Source organism: Thermobia domestica, chromosome 14 (assembly GCF_964235325.1).
Source record: "Thermobia domestica chromosome 14, izTheDome1.hap1.1, whole genome shotgun sequence".
In the NCBI taxonomy this organism is placed as follows: domain Eukaryota; kingdom Metazoa; phylum Arthropoda; class Insecta; order Zygentoma; family Lepismatidae; genus Thermobia; species Thermobia domestica.
Window position 1 is genome coordinate 44,438,937 of NC_137467.1, and position 27,360 is coordinate 44,466,296.

Genomic DNA, 27,360 nt, shown 5'->3' on the forward strand with positions numbered 1-27,360 from the left:
CACCAGCTAATTTTCTAGAGGAAATGTATAGATGGTGCTTTCAGTGTGAGTTTTTATTAAATGATTATGTACAATAATGTTGAGTGTATTTATTAACATGTATAAAGAAGATGTACAATATAATTAACTATTAAAGAATCATGTATTACAGGGTTAATTTTATATCGTGAAAATGATTACAAGGTATTTGTCTGTTACTATGACTATTATAGTTACCGTACGTCATGGTCATAAATACTGTCGCTTTGGCTTTTGAGATTCAAATAGTTTCTGTTCGGATATTCCTGGTGCTACGAACTCTTCAGTTTTGGAACTGTTTTAATGTGTGGTACAGTAAAGGACACTTCTGGATGGTACACTTTTGTCGTAAATTTCCATATGGATGTACAATCTCAGATTATGTTTAGCAGAAAGAGTCCAGAAGCACGTAAAAAACATAAAATTTACAAGGAAAGTGGATGATACAAGTACTTAAACCTAACATAACGTAAGCAAATCTAACTTAACCTAACCTAACTTAACATAAGCTAACCAGAAGTAACTTAATATTAGTAGAAATAAGAGAAATTCTATCATTTTTTGGGAAATTATGCCCGACCCATACATTAACAATGTACTACTAACTTATCCTAAACGAAACTAACCTAAACTCACCTGAACTAACTTAACCTAATCTAAGTTAACCTAATGTAAACAGAATTACCGAAACTGTAACATTATTTAGGAAAAATTGCTGGACCCTTTCTGCCAAACATTAGTCCAAGCTTAGTACTTCTGATCCAGTGTTGGTAACCCATGAGTAAAATACCATTTTATGGGATATTTTGACATTAATTTTTCGGAAAAGGATAAAGGGGATTTTAGCAGATCGTCGCGAATAAAATTATGTATGAGCAAAATGTACACTAATAAGTCCTTAATAAATGTGAAATGCGTGTTAATTGTGAATTTTGTTTAGTAAAATGCAAATGATTTATACAGTGACTTGAAAAACTAAAAAGTGGCAAGGAACTTATTAACATCTCTGTTTTTCCAAAAAAGAAAAAAAATCGAAACGAGAAATAACTTTCAAAACTTTCCACCCAGAATTACTAGAGAATGGTGCTTATCTTGTCTAGTTTCCTTATATCTATCGAAGATAATGACACAAAAACGTGATGATACTACTAAGTTCTAACAACAAAAATACTTGTTTTTGTCAACATCTTTAATTGTCTTCTTTAATTACTTTACATTGGGAAACTGAAAGCTAAAACAAGCGTAGTCGTATGACGTCATCATTACTATTAACCTCAAAACAATAAGACCACTAGTCATTTAAACACAGTTGATCCTATTCGATACTTCAGTGACTACTTGCAATAAATAATACTTATTCTGATTATTCTACTTTAAAAAAAAGACGGACATATTGGTCTAGTTATATTTTAAAACCCAACCGATGCATTTTCCAGTAAGTAAAAAGGACGTATTCTCTGGGGAAAGGAGGGGGTTTGGTAATTCAGATTGAACCCAGAATCAGTCAACCAACCGATAAAAATGTTGAGCTAAACTATAAAAAAAAATATTGCTATATTCTCTTTTTAACCAATTGTTATCAGATATTAAATTAATAATTGAAATTGTTATAATCCATTTTTTTAATTGTTTCAGCAATTTCAATGGTTGCTTTGGATACACGTCTTGGATGCGTAGACGCAAATGTTCAACCCGACTCCGAGTCCCAAAAACTCATCAATGCTGTTCAAGTCTTTTTCGAGTCTCTACCTAAACTGGATTTCCAACAAATACCTTTCTGGGAGTATTTCTCCACCCCAATGTGGAAACGATACGTACAAGCATTGGATTATTTTACTGAGTATGTTATGTTTGTTTGTGCGTCAGACGTCTCATACATGATCAAGTTTTCGTAACTCACTTCTTTGTATTTGTAACTTCTAATTGTGGAAGTAGATACCTATTAATTTATTTTGGGTGACCATAGTTCATGGTCAGGGACTACGTAAAAAGTGGGTCCAAACCCACTTTTCTGTAATTTTAGAGCTGAATTTCCAAATGGAAATATAATTTACTCATATTAAATTTGGGTTCCTTGTGAAGCTATGACCCCCGAAATAAATTCCCCGACTTGTTTTTTTCTACAGAGAGAGTTGTGTTTTTGTGTAAAGAATCGGAAAACGTTTCTAAACTTGAATCAAAAAATGTGGCACGGGTGCTTTATAATCATCGAATCTATTAGTTTCGGGAGAGATCACTCTGGAAAATTTCCCACCGCTAGGATAAAATTCTGAAATGCAGAGGTGTTATTAAATGCTTATAGGAACATGGGTTTAGAAGTAAATGCAGAGAAAACTAAATACATGGAAGTGTGTCGGACCGTAATACGGCAAATCATGGATGCGTTAAAATATTAAATAATACTTTTGATAAAGTGGATACTTTGAAATATCTAGGATCAATATCAGCAGACGAAAATCATATCCACGAAGAAATTAAATGTTGTCTAAAAGCAGGGAATTCGTGTCATTATCCGGTACAAAATCTCTTGTTGTCGCGAATTTTGTCGAGTATATAAAACGATAATCATGCCTATTGTTCTGTATGCTTCCTAAATATTGTCGCGTACTCTGAGGGAGAAACATAGACTGAAAGTATTTGAGAACGAGATCCTAAAACGAATATTCGGACCTAAGAGGAACAGGAATGAGGAATGGCGGAAACTTCCTAACGAGGAACTACATAATTTATACGGTTTATCAAACATTGTTAGGGTCATCAAGGCTAGGAGGCTTAGGTGGGCAGGTCATGTAGCTAGGATGGAAGAAAGTTTCAAAGTCTTGACTGGAAGTCCAATCGGAAAACGGCCAATAGAAAAACCTAGGTGCAGATGGAAGGACAATATTAAGATGGATCTCGAAGAAATAGGAATACAAAGTAGAAACTGGATCCAATTTGCTAAGGATAGAGGTCAGTGGAGAGCTTTTGTGAACGCGGTATTGAATCTCCGGGTTCCATAGGTCATAAAGTTGTTAGATAGTTAATTAGTTAGTTTCTCTACTGTGCCGAAATATTTTGATGGGTTGCGGCCCCTAATACACCTTCCGATCACAAAAAACGGATCATTGTTCGTTGTTCCTCTTTGGTGATACGTGTTACTTCTTTTTTACTGTAGTTTCGGAAATTGTCTATATTAGTATTTCACAAATGCGTGTGTCGTTCAAAATTTTGTAATATATTTGTAGGAGACAAAAGAAACAAAAAATATAGCAGTTTAGTAAGTTTTGATAAGAAAATATTCTCTCAAATACCTTTAAACAATTCAACAACCCTACAATTTAGCATAATTAATTTCCCTCGAAAAAGATATGAGAGTAATTATAATTGTTCCGAATGAACTATTTTTGGATTGTGTTCTACAATACCTATGATAATTTTGTTCATATATGACGAATCTTTAATTCAAAGTAATATAATTTCATTTATTCCAGTTTTTGTTAAAAAAAAAAAAAATCCTAAACGATAATTTGCTGAGAGCTTCTACAGACAACTTTACGAAAAACAACTATAAAGATTTTGTTCGTATTTCACAAGCAACTATGTAAATAACTATCCTATTTTACAGCGCAATCATTTTCCCCATACATTTCTAGAAACACTAATTTATTATTGGAGATATAGGCCTACTTTTTTCTGGTGATTTTCTAAAAAAAAAAAAAAAAGTTCTACCTTCATATTTCAGAAATAAGTATTTCAGTTATAATGTTACAGCATGTTCACACAGAATATCAACTTTGTGTCCAAAAATATTCCCAATAAATGTTGTTATGAAAAAAGTATATGCGGAATAGTCATGGTAACGAAGACAATAAGTTGGAAACTATTTTCAGGGAAAGAAAAAATAAGTTTGCTGCGACGAAGCACTCTGTCCAGACGATAAGCATTGCATTGAAAAACAAGTCCTTTGTTCCACCGTGAGAAGCGATAAGAGCGGCCGAAGAACACCTGCAGACAAAGAAAGAGTTGAAGTTCTCACCAAAAGAGAAACAGCTTTTCTTTCCTATGAGTAAAATAAAAATTTCGTTGCATGGACAAAAGTTAAAAAGAAATACACTGTTCGTCCAAAAACATAATTTTGTGGCCGGGCTGACGGTCACAATGTCATTACCAATACTTCTTTCTATATAGTTACTTTAACTGGTGAAGTTACTGAACGAAATTTTGTGAAGAACCTACAATAATTTTGCTCATATTTCATAAAAAAATTATTTCATAACTAATCCTAAAATATGATTGACCTCCATTTTTGACAATCTGCTATAAAAACAAATCCAGAAAAATATATTTTACTGAACTGGCGAATTTTCTTTGCATGGGATGTCTCGAAAACGCCTTTTCTTTTTTCGTATTTCGTAAACAAAAATATTTCTGTACTGTACATCTTGATACATAACATTTTCTAGCTTTCTAGTAAAATGGAGAAGGAAGTTCAATAATCCAATTCAATAGTATGGTATATACATACTCACCAAGCTTTCCCTAACATCTGCAGGTACAATTTAAAAATTAAACTACCTACATACTATTCTGTGGTTCGATCTCAACCTCTTCCACCTAACAACTCCGTTTCACCGGAAATGGCGCTTACGATTGTCACTTGAGTAAGATAGTGCAGGAAAAATAAATGTTGCCATCATGTTTTAAAGCACTTCGTCTTGTTCTTTGCAGGCGCACCATCTAGTAGGGAGTGGGATTGGTCCCAGAGTTTCAGACTCATATACATTTTAATAAATACTATAGTACTATACTTAAAAAAAGAACGTAAAACTAGTTGTGTTACTTGAGTCTACCACGTCCCTGAAGTGAAACATGAACCTATTGAATCTCTTTTAAAATGTACTTGCTTCTAAATGATTTATAATCTTCTGTCGTACGTAATGTGTTCAAGAATTTCGACTATTTTATTGAAATCCTTTCTAACGTAGGCCTATTTAAGTGATATCTATAAAGTTTAATCCTTGGTTTTAAACCGAAATCGAAACTAGGATTCATATTTGTTTTCGAAGTGAACTACACGTACTATTACGTCATATATCATGAACTGTTTTTGTTGGTGTTAAGAGAATTCTGTATATTCGCGTAAGTATTGCTGAATGAATTAATTTTATATTATAATTTTTCGAAACATTTTAAATGCATAATTTATTATTGCCAACTTTTATAGTATAGTAGTAAGGACTAACGATATTGTGATACATGCAGTAGTAAACGAGCGTCTCGCCACCTTTTATGTCAAAGTATTAGGTCTATTTACTTGGCATCGCAGTAGGACAAATGCAGTAGTTGAACTCTCAATGGAATTGTTTATTGCACGTTTCTCAACCTATTTCATATCATGACCCTCCATGCATCAAATGTTCTTTCCAGTGATCCCCATAAGTAATTTTCGGTGATAATAAGCTTCTTTATTTTTTGCTGCTTGTTGCTTGTGAAGTCTAGTGGATGTTCTTCTTCCTCCTCTAAGATTTTCTTTCCCAATTATCAATGGTTGGCTTTTGGAACCGCTGTCCTCCACTTGTTTGTATCGTGTGTCATATCCGTTGTGCCACAACACTTCACCATATCGTTCTCAACACAATCTCCCTATTTCTTCTTTGTTCGGCCTCGGGTTCGTTTCCCATTTATTTTTTTATAGCATCCAATCGGTAAGTTACGTATTCCAAAGGTCTTCTTCTTCTTCTTCTTACTTGCCAAACTATCTCAATCTACTTTCTTGCACTTTTTCTGCTACTAGTCTCAGCTTTAATGATCTCCGGATCATTTCATTCTGAATGTTATCCTTCCGCGTCACTCCACACATCCACCAAAGCATCTTCCATGTCAGCCACATGCAACTTCTATCTCTCTCTCTTCTTAGTTGTCCAATATTCAGCTCCATATAATATGATAGTTCTCACACTACTGTTTTCTAAACTCTTCCTCGAAGGCGTATTAGTACCCTGCGGTCATACAATGCTCCTGACTCTTCTCTCGATTTTGTCCAACCATTGCTTATTCTGCTGTTTACATCTTTCTCTATTACTGCAGTATTGATTCCAAGTAGGCCTACTCGAATTTCCTTCTCACTGCCACCTCTTCTTCCAGTTGTATTATCCTTGTATTCTCGATTTAAAAATACTGTCTTGGTTTTACTAATTCTAAGCCCTTTGCTACCCAATGCTTCTCTTCGGGCATCTAATTTCTCTTGCAGATCTACCTTGGTCTCACTAACCAGCACATTGTCATCAGTAAATAGGATAGTCCAAGATCCTAACTCTTGGATATACTTTGTAAGTCCGTTCATCATAATTACAAAAGAAGTATGGGGCTAAGACTAGATCCCTGGATCCCTGATGGAGTTCCATTTAAACTGAACTCTTCTGTTATTCCTCACGCGCTCTTCATTTCTGTCCTATATCCATTATACACATCTTGAATTATACAGATGTGTGTGTTCGGAACAGACTTCTTCTTTAGTGCCCACTAAATAAGATGATTCTGTCATACGCTTTCTCTAGGTCGATGAAAACCATATGAAAATCCTTCTGGTATTCCCTGTACTTTTCCATTAGCATCCTAGATGTTAATGTTAGTACATCCATTGACAACCGTCCTGGCATGAAATAAAATTGGTTCTTTGTATTTTCGGTCTCTTCCCCAATCCTGCTTCTATCGCTGTCTTCCAGAGTTTCATTGTCACATCCTCTCACATTTTTGTTTATAAAAACCGGTACAACCGATGTGGTATCTGCTTTTCCATTTTTTGGACATATATCCTGTTTCGAATATCCTAAAACTTCGAGTAAACATTTTACTCTTCTAAATCTAGTAAACGTTTTACACTGCACTCTTTCTTTAGCTAAGCTTTTCCATGCTTCGATAGGGAGATTATCCGGTCCTAGAGCTTTAGCAATTTTCATCTTCCTCATCGCATTTTCTACTTTACCATGGTCACAGGCCGAATCAATCCCTAATTCTAGATAGATTTTCGTAAGTTTCCCTCGTTGAGAAGTTACTTCCACCGATTCACTAGGTTGGAGATACGCTTTCCAGCCTAGTGAATCAAGTCTCCAAAATGTACCTGACATTCTGGTGTGAGCAAAGAGTACGAACATTGAAATGACTTTTAAACAATATTAGGACTCTTTACATATTTATAAATCTCTCTACCGTATACCCAATTAACAATTAAGAAGTTCACACTCTTAGACAGTTGTTGCGATTTCTCTATGTTACCCCGCTTATCGCCGGTAAACATGTAATTAAGGCACAATTTATCGAAATTCCTCAAACCAGAACACAAAAATATACCTCTTGCGTTTACGATTTCCTTTGTGCTTCAGTCCAAGACCACTTCTTAGTGGATGAAAAAAAAAGTATATTGTTACAACAAGGTGAGCAACCATCCTATACGTATCAACGTACAAGTCGCGAAAGAGAATCGAGGAGTGTCAACTGTTCCAGTAGCAGGTAAGTTTGAAGCCAACTGTTTGCGAGAATCTCTAAACTTTTTGCTCAATCGTACAGAGCGGGAAGCAGTTTGGTGGTTGCGTGGAAAACTTTTGGGACCTCAGTCCGTAAGGGTTTCCGTCAATGCAACGCAAAACTTAACTTTGATTTGAAATAATAGACATAGTATTTATAATTGACTTTTAAATGTTTTACATTGCGTTATTCTCTGCAATTTTCAGAAAGGTTGGTACGGCCTGACACTCTTGAAACTGTAAGCAGACGACGTAAAATCAATTGCTTGAGTCAACACAAAACTAAGTGTATTTAGTATACTTTATCATACTCAGTAGTTAAATTCTCCCAGTACCCGTTCTCAAAAATGTAAAAGAAAGAAAATAATTCTTAAATTGCAATACTTTATGTACTCCGCATATTGTACACATCTGTTCACAAAAAGCTGGAAACTCGTTCAGAAACTAACTCCGAAAAAGTGACCCTAGATCCGTCACAATTCCCGCAGATCTATACACAGGAAATTTCATGTTCCCTCCGTTCTTTATATAGACACTAGCTGCAAACTGTACTGTCATCCGAGCGATGTGAAAATCTAACAACAAAATCAAACTACTTATTTCTGAGATTAATATTGATTACACACCTCATGCACAGTTCCAATATGCAAAATCAACCATTATCTTATGTAGAAATTGCTCAAAACGACAGAAAATGGATATTTAAACCTCCAAATAGGAACCTGTGCTTGGAGCGATTCTATTATCAATATTATGACACAATCTCTTGTAAGTTCCGTCTGTAGGCAAGCGGGTTTAGTACTGCTACTGACATTTCTAAAACGAAGGGCGACGGTTCGACCCTCCGTGCGGAAAGTTAAAGTTTTTCTTCCTTTTTCTTTTTAAATATATGAGATTTTTTTAAAAATATAAATTTCTGCTGTGAAGTGATCGAAAACACATTATCCGACGAACTGTCACTTTTCAAATTCCTGTCACATTTACTAGCCCGTCATGTCTATAATTCATATACGAAAACGCTAAAATGAGAAATGTGAACATAGTTGAATACCTAAAACCACACGTCCAAAATGAAAATTATTCATATATATATTTCGGGAGGCTTTGCTAACTTCATTCCTGGAAATGTGAACATTCTACAAGATAATTCATTCACTTTACAATATTTCATTTGAGTAAACATAAAATTTCGGGGGGGGGGGGGGGAATCAAGCCCGAAAGTCCCCTAAAATACACACCCACACCCACACCCACCCACACACACACACACACACACATATATATATATATATATATATATATATATATATATATATATATATATATATATATATATATATATATATATATATATATATATATATATATATATATATATATATATATATATATATATATATATATATATATATATATATATATATATATATATATATGCTTGTATTTTTTTGCGCTACAAAAACTTAGAGTACCTCATAATCTGGATTCTTATAAAGCAATCTGAACAATTATTTAGAAAATATGTACTGCTTAAAATCGGATTAAATCGCAATGCCAGTAATCTGTAATATCTTACATTTTTTATTTATTTACATTGAATGTGTACTTGTTTTATACTGTATAGCATGGATTTTAGCTGCTACATAAGAAACAATTATCTATAATTGAATTTAAGTAGGAAATCGATATAGTTATTATAAGAAGCTTGTGAAAATGAAGTGCATAATGGTTGTATCCGAAATGGATGTTGCGTAATGGTGTAATTGTTTACACCGCCATTTTGGAATACTGGCTCTTCAAACTGTCCATCCTAGGGATGCGCAGAGTCGAGTCGAGACAGAATTTTCCTGACACAATTTGAGTCGAGACACAGCTCTTGCAATACATTTGTCGAGTCGAGACATCACTTTTACAGCATATTGTTGATAACGAGACGGCTTCAAATCTTGTCTCTTGCGCATCCCTATCCATCCTACCTAGATCAATTTTGGATGCGAATATTCAATTTCTTATAACGGTAATTGTAATCTACGATAGAGATTGAAGTAAGATATTGGCTTAAACTGCTTTATTACCCACTTAACCTTCATATACTGCAATTATATCTAATTTTGGCATTAATGTTTATTGTTCTTAGAATGTAAACACTGAAGAATATATATGAACACACAATGAGGAAGAACTCAATGATCGTAGTAATTAACAATTTGGTTGTAAGTTTATTTAAAACCCAATATACAACAATATGCTGTTGGAATGTATAACGCACAGGATATGATGCTTTAGTTTTTTTTTTATTTCAACGCTTCCAGTGTACCCTTAAAAACTGTAATAAAGAAATAATGGCCATTTTTTTTTTTAATATTCAATTAGAACCAATCGATCAGTGAAAACGTCATCATTCTAGAGCCTGTAGTTTCCGAGATCTCATTGTCGAAAGATTGACAACAACATATAAACATCCTCAACATAAAGTTTAAAAGAACTTGGAAAGATGGAAGCACAATTCACATGCATATAATTTTAGAGAAGACTTATTAAAATACAAATGCTTTGAACAATAATTTTATATCACAGACTTTATGAAAAAGATATAGTTAACTAATTTAGACTATTTATAGTACACATACTTAAAATGTTTGTCTCTGTTAAACGTGAAATCACACATAACCGTAAATGAAAGATTTGACAGCCGAAGTTATAGATTGGAGCTCAGGCGCTCTTAATTGTTGTTGTAACATTTTAATAGATAGATGCTTTGGACGTTTATATGTTTGTGGTCAATCCTTTCGACAATGAGATCTCGGAAACTACAGGCTCTAGAAAGATGACGTTTTCACTGATCGATTGAAAATTTTGCGTAGATTGTCCAGTTCTAATTGAATATTTAAAAAAAAACATGGCCATTATTTCTTTATTTTTTTAGGGTACACTGGAAGCGTTGAAATTAAAGAAAAAACAAAAGCTTCATATCCCATGCGTTATACATTCCAACACCATATAATTGTACATAGGGGTTGCATACGCCCAGGCATTTGTTTCATGGCCAAATAATAATGAAAAAGGAAGGATAACCATTTCTCCAGTCTAAGATGAATCTTTATTTTTGGAGTGTTTTGCCCAATGGACATATATAACTGCCATTATAATTAATTGTGTATGTAATGTATTTGCTTATTACATACTGCATGCAAGAAGAAACAAAACACTGGCCATTCATGAATTAGAAACTCCAACCGTAAGTAGGCTCAAATCTTGCAAACGGTGCGAGATATTGAGAAAAAAATAATCGATAAAATCTCCCCTTTATGATACGCCTTGACGATTTTTTTCAAGACTTTTTTCACTTGTGTCTGTAAAGGGGCGTGTACATATGTTGTGAGGAATGAGATGGATATTTATGCTCATATGCGAATAATGCGCTGTGTAGAGAGCGCAGGTTAAGCTAGTCTATATATTAAAATCCTAGGTTTGCCTTTAAAAAAATGTTTATATGTTTGTTTCCAATCCTTTAGACAATAAGATTTCGAAACTCACAAGTGATAGAAACGTGCCGTTTCCACAGGTAGATTCCAAATTTTGAGTAGATTGTCCAGTTCTAATTAAATATTTACAAAACATGTTCGTTATTTCTTTATTACAATTTTCAGGGATAGACTGGAAATGTTGAAATCTTTACAAAGTGAATCATACCATATAGCTCATATCCTATGAGCTATACATTCCAACACGACATAGTTGTATACAGGGATTGTATATATATATATCAGGCGTTCGTTTTATGGCTGAATGTTAATGAGAAACAAAGGATAAGATCTTCTCCATGATAAAATGAATCTTTATTGTTTGGAGTGTTTCGCCCAATTAACACCTATATCACTGACATTATAATTAATTGTGTGTGTAATGTATTTGTTTATCACACACTGCATGCAAGAAGAAAGAAAACACTGACCATATATGAATTAGAAACTTTAATCGGAAGCAGGCTCAATCTTACAAATGGTGCGAGATATTGAAGAAAAAACATAATCCAAAAAATCTCCCCCTTATGGTATCCCTTGCCGATTTTTCTTTTTTCTTTCTTTCTTTTCTTTTCTTTTTTTAAAAAAAAAATCAAGATGCCCTTCACTTGTGTCTGTAAAGGGACATGAACAGATGTTGTGAGAAATAACAAGGAGATTCATGTTCATATGCGAACGATGCGCTGTGTAGAGAGCGCAGGCTCAGCTAGTTCTGAATTTTATGTTATACCTATATTAAATTAAGTAAATTTAAGTTTTATCTGTAATTTAATTTGTTTTTGCAGATAATGCAGCGATTTAGAGTTGAATATCACTATGGAGAGATTACGTACATAAGCAAAGCCATAAATCATTCAGAAAAACCTTTCAAATTCCGTCCTTTGGATAAATAGAAGAGCACATTTTCCCACCATGTCTTGTGTTTTAAACGCTTTTGTACAAAATGTTAAAAAAATTTATCTACTGTATAATAAAATTAAATAACTTAATATTTATTTAAATATTCATAATTTTAAGCTCACAAACTATTAAATTAATAAGAATGCATTGGAAAAAATGAGAGAAATTCACTTTCAATTATTTTTTCTGTTTCGACGGTCATCTTTATCAGGTGATGACCTTGATTCTTGTCACCTACACCCTTATCTTATTATTTGTCAAATTTTAATTATTGTTTTATTTAAATTTCTTTAAGTTAAGCACATTTCTTAAAGAAATGGCGAAAGAAGCCTTTAGGAGAAAGAAAATACTGTTTTGTGGGACCTTGAATAAGGAATTAGGAAAAAAAAAAAGATAAAATGGTTCGCGTGTAGAATTATACTGTATAGGTCAGGAATATCGTCATTACGCAAAAATGACGAAAAACGACTGAGGTTTCGAAATGTGGGAGAGGAGAAGAAATGAGAGAGTTAGCTGAGTCAAGCGGAAAACGAATGAGAATGTGTTAGAAATGGTGTGGGAAAAGAACAATTTAAAAAAGAAACTGGTTGGGACATTGGCCAAGAAGACACTGTATCACGAATGACGTTTTAGAGGTTATGGTGGCAGGAAAGAAAGGGAGGGGGCGAAGTAGACTACAATTAATTAATGATATCAAAAGAGAAAAATCGTACGTAAAGACGAACAAGTTAGCAGAAAACCGTGGAGAATGGAAGCTTCTCAGCTGCAGCAAGTAACCTGCCAAAACCGGCAGAATACCTATGATGATTATGATGATTAAGTAATGATCCAATTAACAACTTTTGTGACTTTTCGTTTGGATAAGACACTCTCTTTTTTATTATTATTCCACTGAAATCATTGCTTCGCCTAACAAAGATATATATTGTAAAACTTTGTCCCATATAGGTATAGGTAGAGCGTTAATAAAAAAAGCGTCCGGAATCGACTCCCTCTACCAGCTTTTATTATAAAAGCTGCACTATAAAAGTATTTTTTACAAAATACTGTACAAATAATCTCTCTAGTATACAAGGTTAGTTATAGGTAGTCTTTGACCGTAAGGTCGCAGACAGGATCTCTACAGAGCCCCCTAGCAAGCAAAGGCGGGTTAAGTTGCCAACAGAGCCCCGTAGCAGGCTAAGCCAGGAGATAGGATAAGCGTAGTCCCGTAGCAGACTAGAGGCCTGGGGTTAGGTTACTCCTAATGTTACGTAGCAAACAGTAGGGGGGTTACCAGAAAACTGGTACAGAATTGCCGTCGTCCAGCCAATTTAAAGGGCTCCGTAGGAGGGGGCTAGAAGCCGTCGTCTGCAAGTTATTGTAGATCCATCTGGTGTGAAATTCTCTTGCCAAACCACGTGGTGGTGTTTGTAAACACTGGTGTATGGAATTCTTTATACACTACATTACGTGGGACATTACAATATATTTATCAATTTAATGAAAAATACCTGAAAAGTGTAACTTCTAAGATTAACATCAAGTTGAACTACTTTTCGCCCTCAGAACAGCTCTGATGCGATAAGGAATGAAGTCATACAGGTTGTGAATCGTAGCAAATGAAATATTACGTACTTCCGCTTAAAGTGTATCACTCATTTCCATGTGAAATGATGGATGTGCAAATCCGGCCCAGGTTCGTGTGTCTGAAATGGACCACAGATGCTCAGTTATGTACAGGTCCAGGAATTGAACGAGCAAGGAGAGGGTTTCAATTTCATCTCGTTGTCACTCTCTCTCTTACTTTACTCTTAAGAGGCCCCTTCACGATGAAATTAAAATATCAATAATTTTACAGTAATTATATGATATCTTAAAATAGATAAAAGATAATCGAAAAGTGAAACAAAAGCTGGCTAGACAATATTATTTTTCATGAGATACCGTTATAACGACTTACTTATCTGCTTTCGATTTCCAGCCATTAAGAAAATCGGCATTTATTTTTGCGTTTCTAAATAGATATAAACGGAAAGCTACTAGGCGACTCGTGATAACGGTACCTCATGCAAAATAATATTGCCTAGAGCGCTCTTGTTCCACATTTCGATTATCGTTTGTTTATTTGAAGATATCACATAATTACTATAAAATTTGCGGTATTTTAATTTCGCAATAATTAGGCTTCTGGAAGAATTGTAGAGAGTGGAGCAGGAACTGGATGAACAGTTTATTCTCCTCTTTTCAGAGCTATTGCTGATGCTGGAGCCTCTGTTGATCTTTCCATTTTCTCCCTGGATGGTATTTCTTGAATTTTAGGGGAAATAAACTTCATTACAACTGTTATTAATATAAGAACTACAAAAATAACTCAAGAACGAATGCCATTTCTTATTTGACCAGTAGCTAGTAGTTATTAATTCTATCTTCCAGATGTGTCAAATGAGCACATTACCATCCAGGAATATGACATCATTCTCAGGAAACATCTGACAATAGGATGTACATTGTTCTATAAATGATGAAACAATGACAGGCAGTGACGCTGATGTTAAGCGTCGGCACAGGACCTACTGAAAGTCCAGGAATTGTGGCTCACACCATCACAGACCCCCGCCATATTTTACGGATGGACGTCCGCTTCACAAAAACACCTCCTGTAATGTGAAATATGGTTAGCGATGGCTCATCCGACAATATCATACATTTCCAGTTATCTGTTTTAAATGGATATATTCGAAAAATACAATTATCCCAGTTAGGCCTAATACTATTATGAATTCAAAACTCACCTAATGTGATGTTGATGCTGTGTTTCAGACTTCAGCTTCCGTATGTCTTGATCATAACCGGATAATTTAAGATGTACATCTGGATCCACGTTAAGTATGTTGTGTATTTGTCTTTCATACGCACGAGATGATAATATGTTATGTCGTATATATGTATAGTGGCAAATGGCACCAGATGGTCTTACAGATTTCGGATTAAGGATTTCGGGATTAAGGAAAAGTCCCCTGATCACTTTTGTTTTCAGGACAATTTGAGAAATTAAGGTATAGTTCAGAGGATTCTCGATTCAGTCTTTGTGCTCTCATTTTTTTTCAGGATACTTTGCGGTCGGTGACGTCACGTGGAGATATCACCAAGGATGCTACAAAATAGAGGGTCTGCCTATATCACAAAATCGTGAAGCCATACGTATCCTATGATTGGTAATTTTCTTATTTGTGAAAAGTTATTTTGGGTAATTTCTTCTCACTCCCATTCGTACAGTCATACGTGCAGCATGTAACCAGTGTATAATGTACGCAAATCTGAAGCAACGACTTAAATAAAAATAAACGACAGAGTCTAGACAACATGTCTACATATCAAGATCAAAATGTTTTGAGCTAATATATATGGTGGTCATTCAGTTACCTAATAGGATGGTGATACATATGGGCAGATTCTCTATTTTATAACATCTTTGGGTATCGCGAGGTATCGTTCAAGAGAACAAGTGAAATACTGCATACACAATTACGCCAGTTGGTATACTGTTTCAAGATGGGCAAAAGTTCCTCCACAAGATATCACGGACAAGGAGCCAATCGGAAGGCTTAACACGAACTGGGGCTACTTGCTATTTTATATAGGTTGGGTATAGTCTAGACACCAATGCCCTCAACTCTCAACTTTGAGCAACATCACCAGAAGGATTCAATGAAATCCTTCAGTATGTAAAAGAATTCATGTTTTTCTGCCTCCAAACCGTTCCACCATAAATTTAACTTATTGATTGTTACCTGTATCTTGTCTTTCACTGGAAACACGGTTACAGGTGTATCTTGAAGGCTACAGGTAAGAGTATGCAAGATAGTAAAAATGTCCACAAAGTAAGCAAGATAAGAGAGTCATGTGGAATCGTTTCAATTCCGTGTTAAATTAGAATTAATGAGTAATAACCTTCCTTCGTTACGAAGCTCCAACAATCGATTCGGAGGGCATGGTGGCTTAGTGGTATTGTAGAATGCTTACCTCTGGTGCGTCAGGTTCCTGGTTCGCTACTCGGCCAAGTATTTTTATGGTGGACAACATCGTGTCCGTGGATAATCTCGGGGTACTCCTGTTCCTTCTCATAATATCATTTCACTAATTCCTCCATCATCACTAATTGCTTTAATAATTCCTCTCCTTTAGCCTAAAGGACAAACACGTGAGACGTTAAATTAAGAAAGATTTAAAACAAACGTGTCAGAATCTTACCTAGAGACAGCCAGCGAGTTTTGAGTGTAGTATTAACTGCTACTGTTTATTTCTTATTTCATTACAAAGAACAAATGGACCTCGATTTTCAGAATTAGTGCTGATCTTGTGGAACAAAAATTTTTGGATTCGGAGAGAATGGTTGTTCCATCATGGATGTGGTGAATTTACAGTACAATGTTTGGTGAATACCCAAATTTCAATTTCTTTTTTTAAAAAAGTCTCATGAGGGCTACGTAAAACGGACCATAATAAATTTGACAATCTCTACTGCCTCGTCAAGAACGGTTTTCATTTTAGAGAGCATATGGCGATCAACTAGTCTAGTTTATGAATCCGATTGAAATAGATTCTCAATTGGTTGAAACCTAGGTAATGTATGTCACAAATATCTCAGAAATGAAATTAAATTTTTGAGTTTTACGACCCGCGGATATGCCGGCTAGGCTAAAGGAGACGGTGATTATGAGAAATGAATGAAATGGTGGAATGAAGAAAGTGGGAGGAAACGGGAGAACGCCGAGAAAAACTATGCACATGGTGTTTATAAATATCTCAGGTGTAGGCAACGTGATAAAATAATGTTTTATGTTAATGGCAACCACAGATTGGGAAACGCTGAGTTAAGGAACATGTGCTACTGCAATGCACGCTAATTGAAATAACAAAATATAAGTATCATGTTTCCTCACCTCAATGATCCACAAAAATAAGTAAAGAGAACTATCCCAAGCAGCACTGAAGTTTTATCTGCACGTAAGGCTGGCGGTATTAATTAACTTTTAAATGGTAACAATTCTTTGAATACCTTAATATAATTACTTTTTGTGCTAAAATACAATTTTGCTTCCATTTGATTTTTACTGTGTGCCAAGCCGGATAAAAGTATTGCCAAGCCATCTCTAAAATGCTTTTGTCTTCCACTATGTGAAATACAGAGAGAATTTATCCTGTTACTTTTTGTGAAAAAGAAATCTTGCTCATCTATTGCTTTTAAAAATGGTTAGTAGTCTTTCTAAAAGGAGGTGGCGAGAAAGGGCCCGTCATGGTACCGTACGTGCGTGAGAATGGCTCGTTCACACTTTCTTCGCCTTGAATTATTGTCGAATTAGTGCTAATTAGACCTCGATTCTCAGAATTAGTGCTGATCTTGTGGAATAAAAATTTTTGGATTCGGAGAGAATTGTTGTTCCATCATGGATGTGGTGAATTTACAGTACAATGTTTAGTGAATACCCAAATTTCAATTTCTTTTTCTTTAAAAAGGTCCATGAGGGCTACGTAAAAAAAAATCCTTTCATAGTGTGAAAATACGGTAGCCTTCCGAACTATGTGCATTCTATGCTCAAACACAGGGACGTAACTAGGCAGGGAACAAACGGGGCTTTTGCCACGGGCGCCGGATTGGTGGGCCGCAAAACTGGGCAAATATTTGTTTTCACTATAAGAAAAGTAAATGAGTTTTATCAAACTAAAGATTATATATATAAAAAAAAAAAAAAAACTCAGAAATTTAACTGGACAAGAAAGACTCACCAATCTTAGGATCATATTCATAGAGCATAAGTTAGCTTCAAAGCTATCTTTTAAGGACATTGTACAAGCCTTTGCAGCCAAAAGAGCCCGTAAAGTTAAGTTTTAGTTCTAGCTTTTTGTGTTTTCATTTAACTTACATCGATTTAAGAGATTTGTAAAATGTCCGAGTATAATACTTGAACAGCTTGCCCATATCTGCACATCCCGATATAATAATAATAATATAAAATATTTGTTGTTATTATGAAAAGACAGTAAGACTATGTAAGCATGCTATTCTCAGATTACTTGGAAATCAAATACTAATTGAATGGCTCCGCCGAACAACGTTGCAAGTGACAATAATTCAAATTTATAGAAAAAAAATATATATGTTGATTATGTATAGGATTTAAATTTACTTTTTTCAGTTTTAAACTATGCCTTTATATCAAATGATGTTACATATAATTGGAACCTCTATTACAGTACCGTTGTCTTGTTAAAGTCTCAATGTAACAGAAATTGTCGCTTGCAACGTTGTTCGACGGAGCTATTGAGTTAGTTTGGAGTCTTATCTTGTACTAAAAAAATAAATTATGTACTGCAATTTTGAAATCAAACTTTACTACTTGAAGAAGAAAAAAATGGAGTATTTGAATTCCTGTGTAATGCGTTTTAGTTTGGGGCACCAAGGCAGGGGCGAGGGCACTAAGGCGAGTTTTTTCCCCGGGTGACAACTAGCTTAGTTGTGTCGTTGCTCAAACTTCAACTTCAGTGTTTGTATGCCAAAAAGTTAAGGCATGAAGGAATTTAAGGTTGGTTTAAAGGGTCAAGTTTTGCCGATAAATGGCACTACAGTCTTTGTATCTCCCCCATGTATTTATTTGCCTTTCACGAAAATTCACGATTTTTTTTACAAATTTCAACCTAGAGACTTCAAATTTTTAGAAAAGGAACTTAATAACCTATTAAAGGGAACAATCCATGTCAATTTTTATTTAGAATTTTCTTCATTGTTGAAATGGCTTGATTATTGAAATGAATATCCAAACCTTTAACAATGGAACTGTTTCAATAATGAAGAAAATTCTAAATAAAAAATCGGCACTGATTGTTCCCTTTAATAGGTTATGAAGTTCCTTTTCTAAAAATTTGAAGTCTCTAGGTTGAAATTTGTAAGAGAAATTGTAAATTTTCTTGAAAGGTAAAAAAAAAAAAAAACAGAGAGAGACGAAGACTGTAGTGACACCTATCGGCAAAACTTGTCCCTTTACACGAACCTTAAAATATTATTTTCATCATTTTTGCTATTCTTTTACTAGTAAAATGTATGAAAAAACTTTAGTTTTGATTAAATTGACCAACATGTTATGGGACCTGAAAGTTTTGAGAGGTTAAACATTCGTTTCACACTATGCCTCGGGATTCAAGTATCTTTTTTTTTTTTTTTTTTTACTACTATCGTTATCTATTTTACTTTTAGTTGGACGTTAATAAAGTAATGGTTCAGTAATATTGCTATTTAAGTTCATTAAATGTCTTACTTCAATTGAGGAGTTTGATCCAATAAGGGCGTAAGTCTGAAACATGCAGTTGGAGAACAACGATGTTGAAAATTTAAACAGTGTTTTTCTTCTTACATAAAACAATGTAATATGCAGCATTTTATTCCGATATTGAATGGAAATGTTAACAGGAGGCTAAACATGCATGGCAAAAGCCACAAATGCATTTGATGCAAAAAGGACGTAAACTCGCTTACATCAAACTCCTCAATTGCGTAATCATATTTGTATTAAGCCAGTATGCTCAAAGTTTATTATTGTTAGAACACATTTTTTTTTAGAACAAAGAGATCAAATTAGTTAGTGAACTTCTAGCCGTAGTGGTAAAGGTTACAAAATCGACAATACCAAGAATTAAAACAAATTATATTTATTTATACATTGTTTTACAAAAAATGTATAGTTACACAAGAAATTTTGTTTCTTAAATATACAGAAGACTCTAACGTAAGGAGATGAGGTGGTTGATAAACTTTACGTTCTGTCCAACAAACGGAATTTCAGAGGCTTCTTTGGGTGATTAATAGCTTTACAGTCAAATGTCATTTCGCCATAATGGTACTCAACTCTGAAGCGCCGCAGCAACTGAAAAACATAAATAATTTTAATTATTATACTATTTATGAATATTATTTTAATGATTTATGCTAATGGTGATGCTTGATGTGTTATATTAAACGTTCAGTGCTTATATATCAATGGTAGGATATAAAAGTATAAAACAAAAGCTGAAATAGGAAAATATCAGAGGGTGGATCAAATGAAAGACTCTGCTTTTTCCAGAAGTATGGAGCCCCGATTAGACCACCAAACACTTTAAATGGTAACGTATACAAGTACTTTTTCTTACTCATTGGAGAGATCATGGAGAAACAAACAGATTTTTTTTTTCCATTGCACAAGCTTTGCTTTTAACAGACTTAAGAGTCTTCATCCCGGCGAAATTAAAATACCGCTAATTTTACAATAATTATGTGATATCTTCAAATAGATAAAAGATAATTGAAATATGGAACAAGAGCGCCCTAGACAATATTATTTTGCGTGAGGTACCGTTATCACAAGTCATCTAGTGGCTTTCCGTTTTCAGCTGTTTAGAAACGCGAAAACAAATGCCGATTTTTCAAAATGGCTCGAAATCGAAAGCAGATAAGTGAGTCGAGATAACGGTTTCTTATGTAGAATAATAGTGTCTAGGGCGCTCTTATTCCACATTTCGATTATCTTTTATCTATTTGAAGATATCATATAATTACTGTAAAATTAGCGGTATTTTAATTTCGCCGGGATGAAGACTCTTAAATCTGATTTAGACTACTCACTGATCTAAACAATACGTGTATTGTAAAAAAATATTAACGTGTGACAGTTTCGCCATCTATTCTCTTTGGCTTCATCATACACCATGAACCGGAGTACCGGTGTATTTATAATGACTGATAAATCCAAAGTGAATAATTGGCAAAACTGTTACACGTTAATTTTTTTTTTTTTTTTTTTTTTACAATATACGTATTGTTTTCTCAGCGAGTAGTTTAAATCAGATTTTGTGCGAAAAGATTTTTCGTCTGGAGCACTGTTTACAGAACATTCATCGTATATTTGTGAGTTCGTGCACATTCAGATAAAACTAAAAAAAATAAATGCTGGTCATTTTGTAAACAGTGCCCCACACGAATATCTTTTTTCCCTATAAAAGTTGTTTGCTTTCTATCATCCATCCATAATGTAAAAACTTACATAATTATCTTGTTATACTATAAAGTGTTCGGACTCATCCCAGTGCTCTCCGATAGAGTTCTCTGTAGGGCAAGTTGAACGCTCCATATGTATATGTATGTTTTGTGTGTGCGCGTGTATGTGCTCTTCAACAAGCATCGGGTCCATATATTCCGAAGAGTGGCTTCAGTCAGTCAAGAGTGCGTTCTTTTTACTTTAAAACACATTCTATATCTCGTCATGTGTTTTTTTCATAGAGAATACTATGTTCCCCATAGGCACTCATATTAAAAAGTTCGAATATCTCGAGTTTCGAAAGTCGGAGTCAAAATTCCCTCAATTTATGTTTCTTCTGGTCTAATTTACAAAACATATCAAACTCAGTTCTAATTCAGTTTGGTTCCTTGGCCACCCATATGTTCGGATATTTCGAGTTTCAAAAGTCCGTTTAGCAGAGACGTGGACATTGAGAAACGCTGAAATATTTAAGATGGAAGCATTTGAAATGTGGTGTTGGTGCAGAATGCTACGCATACCATGGACCGAACAAAAAAGGAACGAATCGTACTAATGGAAGCTAATGAGGGACAACAGAACATAAAGATAATAAGAAAAAGAAGAAACAGCATGCTTGGCCATCTTATTCGGCACTCCGATCGGATTACCGTGTTGATAGAGGGAAAACAGAAGGAAAACCAAGAAGAGGAAGACCAAGGATATAATATCTAGATGTAGTTACGAAGAAAAGATCTTATCATAGTAGTATAAAACAGCTCTTCCAAGGGGGAGAAAAGTTTTAAAATTTCCAGGTTCCCCACCAACCTATGGTTGAGATGAGAAAGAAGAAGAAAATACGATTACCGTCTCCTTTAGCCTAGCTGGTGTAAGCATGGGATGTAAAACTGAAAGATTTCATTTCCAAAGTCCGATCGTCAAAATTTCTTCAGATTCATGCTCTTCATGATCTGATTTAAAACATATCAAAATTAGATTTGGTTAAGTATGTTTCTCTGCAACGTAAACACGTAATGTGGATCGTATTGAAAACTCTTTATCAGGTTAAAGTGATCACTATAACTTAGTTATTTTGTACGTGATATCTCTAATGTTAACTGTCAATATGTTCTTACATTTCAACTCCTTATTTCCCAGTTTTCATACACAATTAATACCATAAGAACATATATTACTGTACATTCTAATCTTGTTGTATTCTTGAGCTTCGTGGTTAAGCGGTGGGAGAGCGTTAAGGACAAATCTGTGGCGTGGGACACTAGGAATCGATTCTCGGTGGGAGCTCATGTGGTTCAGATTTCACATTAATCAGTGCGTCCACGTCTTATATAGCTTCGCTGCTGAAAGGGACGTTAAACTCAAAATCAAGAACTCAACTTGTTGTATTGACTATTGTTGCTAACAATCAATGCTATGAAAATGTACCAAAATTTGCTCGCTGCCAGTACACGACACTCTTGTTATAAACTTATTTATCTGAGTTCACAAATTGAAAGTTTGAATAGAAAATCATCAAGGGAAAACTGATTATTCTAGTTTTCAGGCACATTGATGAATATATCTTCATAACTATTTCTTCATTATTCGAAACTTAAAATTTAACTATCCTAATTGGGTGAAGAAAATAGGAAGATTTTATCCTACGCGAAACTTAATCTCGTGAGATTACACTTAAGACAGGCTTCGACATGCTAGGTTTTGGACTGGTGGTATCTTTGGGTGTGAGGTTTCTCTGTGTGATGTTATTTTACAAACAAATATTTTTATCAAATTCTATCCAGAGTATGCTTAAATTTTGAACAAAGCTTATTTCATGATAACACAATACGAGGAAAGTCTGGAAAATTCATGATATCACAAAGAGGAAATGAAATTGGAACATATTATTGTAGTCATTAGAAAGGTCATATTTTTGTGAACCTCTCATCCCGTATATGACCATTTTATCAGTGTCCTTTCCTTGGTTACAGGTTCTGTAAGAAGATATGGCGAAGGATCTAAGAAAATTCGAGAAGAATGAGCTTCTCTGTGTCATCACGTTTTTTGTGTTGTAAGACAAATCCTCTATGGAAATTCATACAACTTTGCAGGATACTTTGGGGGAACACGCTCCTGGATATACAACAGTAGCGAAGTGGGTGAGGCGTTTTAAGACTGGTCTGGTCATCGTGAGACTGAAGATGAACCTCGCTCAGAGAGGCCTTCATGTGCAGTGACCAAGGAAAACATCGACAAAGTGCATGACATGATCATGGAGGATAGGCACATATCGATCAAAAACATTACTGAGTGTGTAGGAATATCGTGTTAGCGTGTGGGTGTCATAGACTAATAGCAGAATATTTGGACATGCGAAAGGTCAGTGTCAAATGAATCCCAAAATGTTTGAATGCTGACCAGAAGAGAACACGCGTGCAGATGTTACAGGAAATTTTGCAAAAGTTTCAAAACTCTGATGAGTTCTTGCGCAGTCTGGTGACAGAAGATGAAACATGGCTGCACTACTATGATCCAGAGACTAAACAGCCATCCATGGAGTGGTGCCACAGTGGATCACCTCGACCGAAGAAGTTCCGAAGCCGAAAATCAGCTGGAAAGGTGCTCGCATCGGTGTTTCGAGATAAGAACGGTGTCATCTTTATCAAATATCTTAAAAAGGGAGAAACCATCAATATTGGGGTTTATTCTACCTATTTGATTGAGCTGAAGGAGGGTCTGAAGAAAAAACGCCGAGGAAAAGAGAGCAATGGTGTTCAGTTTCTCCAGGACAATGCAACCTCCCACAAGGCTCATCAAACCATGCAATTGCTGGTGAATCTGGGTCTCACCTGTGCACCTCACCCACACTACTCACCTGATCTGGCTCCCTCCGATTTCCACCTTTTCCCACACCTCAAAAAACATCTCAAAGGTAAACATTTTCCGTCTGAAAAGCCACTCATTGCGGAAGTGGAGGGCTGGTTTGCACAGCAGGACAAAACCTTCTATTTGCAAGGATTAGAAATGTTGCAAGATCGTTGTAAAAAGTATATTGAGCTTCGGGGGAGAATACGTTGAATGGTGTATTAAAATGGTTCTTCCAGGTAAATTTCTTCTTAGTGATTTCATCCAACACGTACTCTACATGTTAAGACAAAATAAAAATAATGATGAAAACCAAACTCTATCGTAAGTTCAAACCATGAAGCAGAATGGTCCATACAAAATGTAATCACTAGTTCAACTTCATAGGCCATCTTGAGATTTACTTACGATTTTTTTTTTTTTTTTGGTTTAAACCAAAATGCATAAAAACATTTCTAACTGAAATACTGTTTCCAACTCAGAAGGGAAGTTTCACAAGAGAAAAGAGAATGGAAACAAAGTGTTCATAAAACTAATACGACTGTCTAAGAAATCGAATAGAGTAAGATGTAAGTTAGACTGGAATGTTGCCTGTTACCAATATTCTTTAATATCAATCTAGAAGAGATAATGTTAAAAAACAAAAGCTTTACGTAGGGAAAACAGGTAGGAAGTATAATATCTATGTACACATGGCTTACGTATGGTATGGGACTTGTTCCGGAATTTGAACAAAAACTAATATGGTATTAGAAAGTTAAAGTTAAAAGTCTTGAAAAATTAAGTACGAAAATAAACACGAAAAGGAAAAAAAAAAAGCAATGATTTTCTTTAGAACGAGGCAATCTGTGTCAAATATAGAACTAGAAAGGAAGAAACTAGAACAGATGGTCAATTCTGTATGCATAACCTGTATAATTAGTGAAAGAGACATCTAGTGCAAGCGAAATACAATCAAGAATAATTTAGGAAAGAAGAATTTAGAAAGAAGGAAAGTATATTGTGTGTGTGTGTGTGTGTGTGAATAAGAGGTGAAGGAAAAGAATCTTTTAAAGTTCTGTGTTAACGGATGTACTCAACAGCGCTGTCTAAGTAAAACTGGGGAAAAAAAGATTGAAAGATTTCGAATAGAATAGAATTGATATAATTAGTTGGATCGAATAGAAGACTAATGAGAAATGTTTGAAGCAATAGAGGAAGAAAGAAACAATATTGGTATTTACATTGGGCTGTTGTTTGGAAAGAAGCAGTAGCTTAAATTGAGTGATAGAAGGTACATTGGAAACAAAAAATAAAAGAATTGAAAGGAAAGGAAAGAAAGGAATGGAATGGAAGGAAAAAATAATGGAATGGGATAGAAAGGAAAGACAAGAAAGGAAAGGAAATGAAATAAAAGGAAAGGAAACAAAATGAAAGGAAACAAAATAAATGGAAAGGAAATGAATAAAAATGAAAGAAAAGGAATAGAAATGAAATAAAAGGAATGGAATGGAAAGGAAATAAAAGGAAAGGAATGGAAAAGAATGGAATAGAAAGGAAAGGAATGGAATGGAAAGAAAAGAGAAGGGAAAATAAGGAAAGGTAATTAATAAAAAGCAAAGAAAAAATAGAAAGGAAAGGAATTAATTGGAAAGGAAAGAAATGGCACGGAATGGAAAGATAAGAAATGGAAAGGTAAGGAAAGGAAATGAATAAAAAGGAAATAAAAGGAATAGAAAAGAAAGGAAATAAAAGGAACGGGAAGAAAAGGAAAGGAAATGAAAGAAAAGGAATAGAAAGGAAAGGAAATAAAAAGAAAAAAGAAAGGAAAGGAATGGAAAGGATTTGTGGACGATATTAAGAGGAAACTTAGTGCATTGAACTACATTATAATTAATACAAAATTACGTAATGTTTTAATAAAAATGTACCTTCGAACTAGCTTCTTATATTTTTTCTATGCAGCATTTAAAGCTCCACTTACCTTCATTAGAAGAGTTTCAGCTTCAATTTCAGCAAACCGACGTCCAACGCATGACCGAGGTCCAAATCCAAACGGTAAGGATACGAATGGATGTATCTTTTGGTCCTTGAATGGACAAGCATCTGATCCTTCCTCTGCTATGTCCTTTTGCCTAGTCTTTAGCCATCGTTCAGGGATAAATTTCATTGGTTCCGGGAAATATTCCTCCATGTGGCATAATAACATATGGGGAATGCTTATCATAGTCTAAAATAAACATACGCAGCCATTACTTATAATAAGCGAAAGACAATTAGCACGAAAAATATGTACTATTATTCAAATTTTTAATTCAATATTGAATTTACCAATTTTCGTATCGAAAGAACTGTCATTAAAATTACCATTTATTTGTAAACGAACGATATCATAGAACAACTTATTATCTTAAGTTAAAGTCCTTATTTTCTGAAAAGAAAGACTTTTTTAAAATTCCTTTTGAGTATTAAAATTTTAAGTTATAAAGTTATGTAAGGTGTTAAGATATGGAATGAGGAAGTGATGGCCAAAATGGCTTCCTGAGAAAAATGTATATATAACTCCATATATAGCAGGAATATATTTATATGTGAACCAATAAGTAATTGTCAGAATAGGAAAGGAAATGACAGAAGTGAGTGGAATTGTAAGGTGAGTTCGACAAGGAATGCTGTCTCTCGCCAACACTGTTTAATATCTATCTAGGAGAGATAGTGAAAAAGACTCTATATAATGAAGACAGCATTTCAGTAGAAGGTAAAATTATTAGGTATATATGGTTTGCAGAGGATATTGCACTTATTGCGGAATGTGAAGAGAAAATCAATCAGATGTTAGAAAACTCGAGAGAGAGTTGTGAAGCATATGGGATGAAAGAAAATGTTAGAAATATGAAAGTCGTGGTTTTTGGAGCGAAGCGGTCGATACCAAATATAGAAGCAGGAGGGGACAAAATAGTTGAAATGTCTAGTTTTCGATATCTGGTAGCAAGGGCACCCATCAGGGAGGGACAATGTGGGGCGCTCGCCCTCCCCCAAAGGAAATTGTACTTCGTAATATCGGAAACCTAATATAATTTTTAGAATAGTTACATCAAAATTTGAAACTATATTTGAAATGTCGCTTATACTTGCCCCCCTTGGAAACCACAACATGGGCGCCCTTGCCTGGTAGTATTATTAGTGATGGTATGAAGTGTGAACGTGAAATAAAAGCAAGTGTAGGAATGACAAAAGAAGCCTTTAGGAGGAAGAAAATACTATTTTGTGGCACCTTGAATAAAAAGATGGGAGAAAGACTTATAAAATGCTTCGTGTGGAGTATTGTGCTATATAGATCAGAAACATGGACATTATGCAAAATGGATGTAAAACGATTGGAAGCTTTCGAATGTGGGTGTGGAGAAGAACGGAAAAAATTAGCTGGGTCGAGCGGAAAACGAATAAGTGTTAGAAATGGAGGGAGAGGAAAGAACAATTTTAGATATTATTAAGAAGAGGAGGAGAAACTGGTTGGGACATTGGCTAAGAAGGAACTGTATC

At 34.7% G+C, this 27,360-nt stretch overlaps 2 protein-coding genes across 3 annotated transcripts in view; both read right to left on the minus strand.

The window, feature by feature from the left end:
* Positions 1–5,965: 5,965 nt before the first annotated feature.
* On the minus strand, positions 5,966–6,343 carry LOC145669810 (uncharacterized). The gene has a single exon (XM_081738153.1). It carries the CDS (start codon positions 6,341–6,343, stop codon positions 5,966–5,968), a length of 378 nt encoding a protein of 125 aa, XP_081594279.1.
* Positions 6,344–19,675: 13,332 nt separating this feature from the next.
* LOC145669661 (putative cytochrome P450 49a1) overlaps positions 19,676–27,360 on the minus strand; it is a 156,960-nt gene continuing 149,275 nt past the window's right edge. For both annotated transcript variants that reach the window (XM_081737917.1, XM_081737916.1), the window contains exons 10-11: positions 25,802–26,047; positions 19,676–19,845 (exon numbers count right to left, since the gene is read on the minus strand). In XM_081737917.1, coding sequence (XP_081594043.1) covers positions 19,735–19,845; positions 25,802–26,047 — 357 coding nt within the window. In that variant the 3' untranslated portion in view covers positions 19,676–19,734. The remainder of the gene's footprint in view (positions 19,846–25,801; positions 26,048–27,360) is intronic.

Bases quoted from the DNA above. Each gene is read 5' to 3' on its own strand.
- LOC145669810 (XM_081738153.1), bottom strand. From the start codon at position 6,343: ATGATGAACGGACTTACAAAGTATATCCAAGAGTTAGGATCTTGGACT.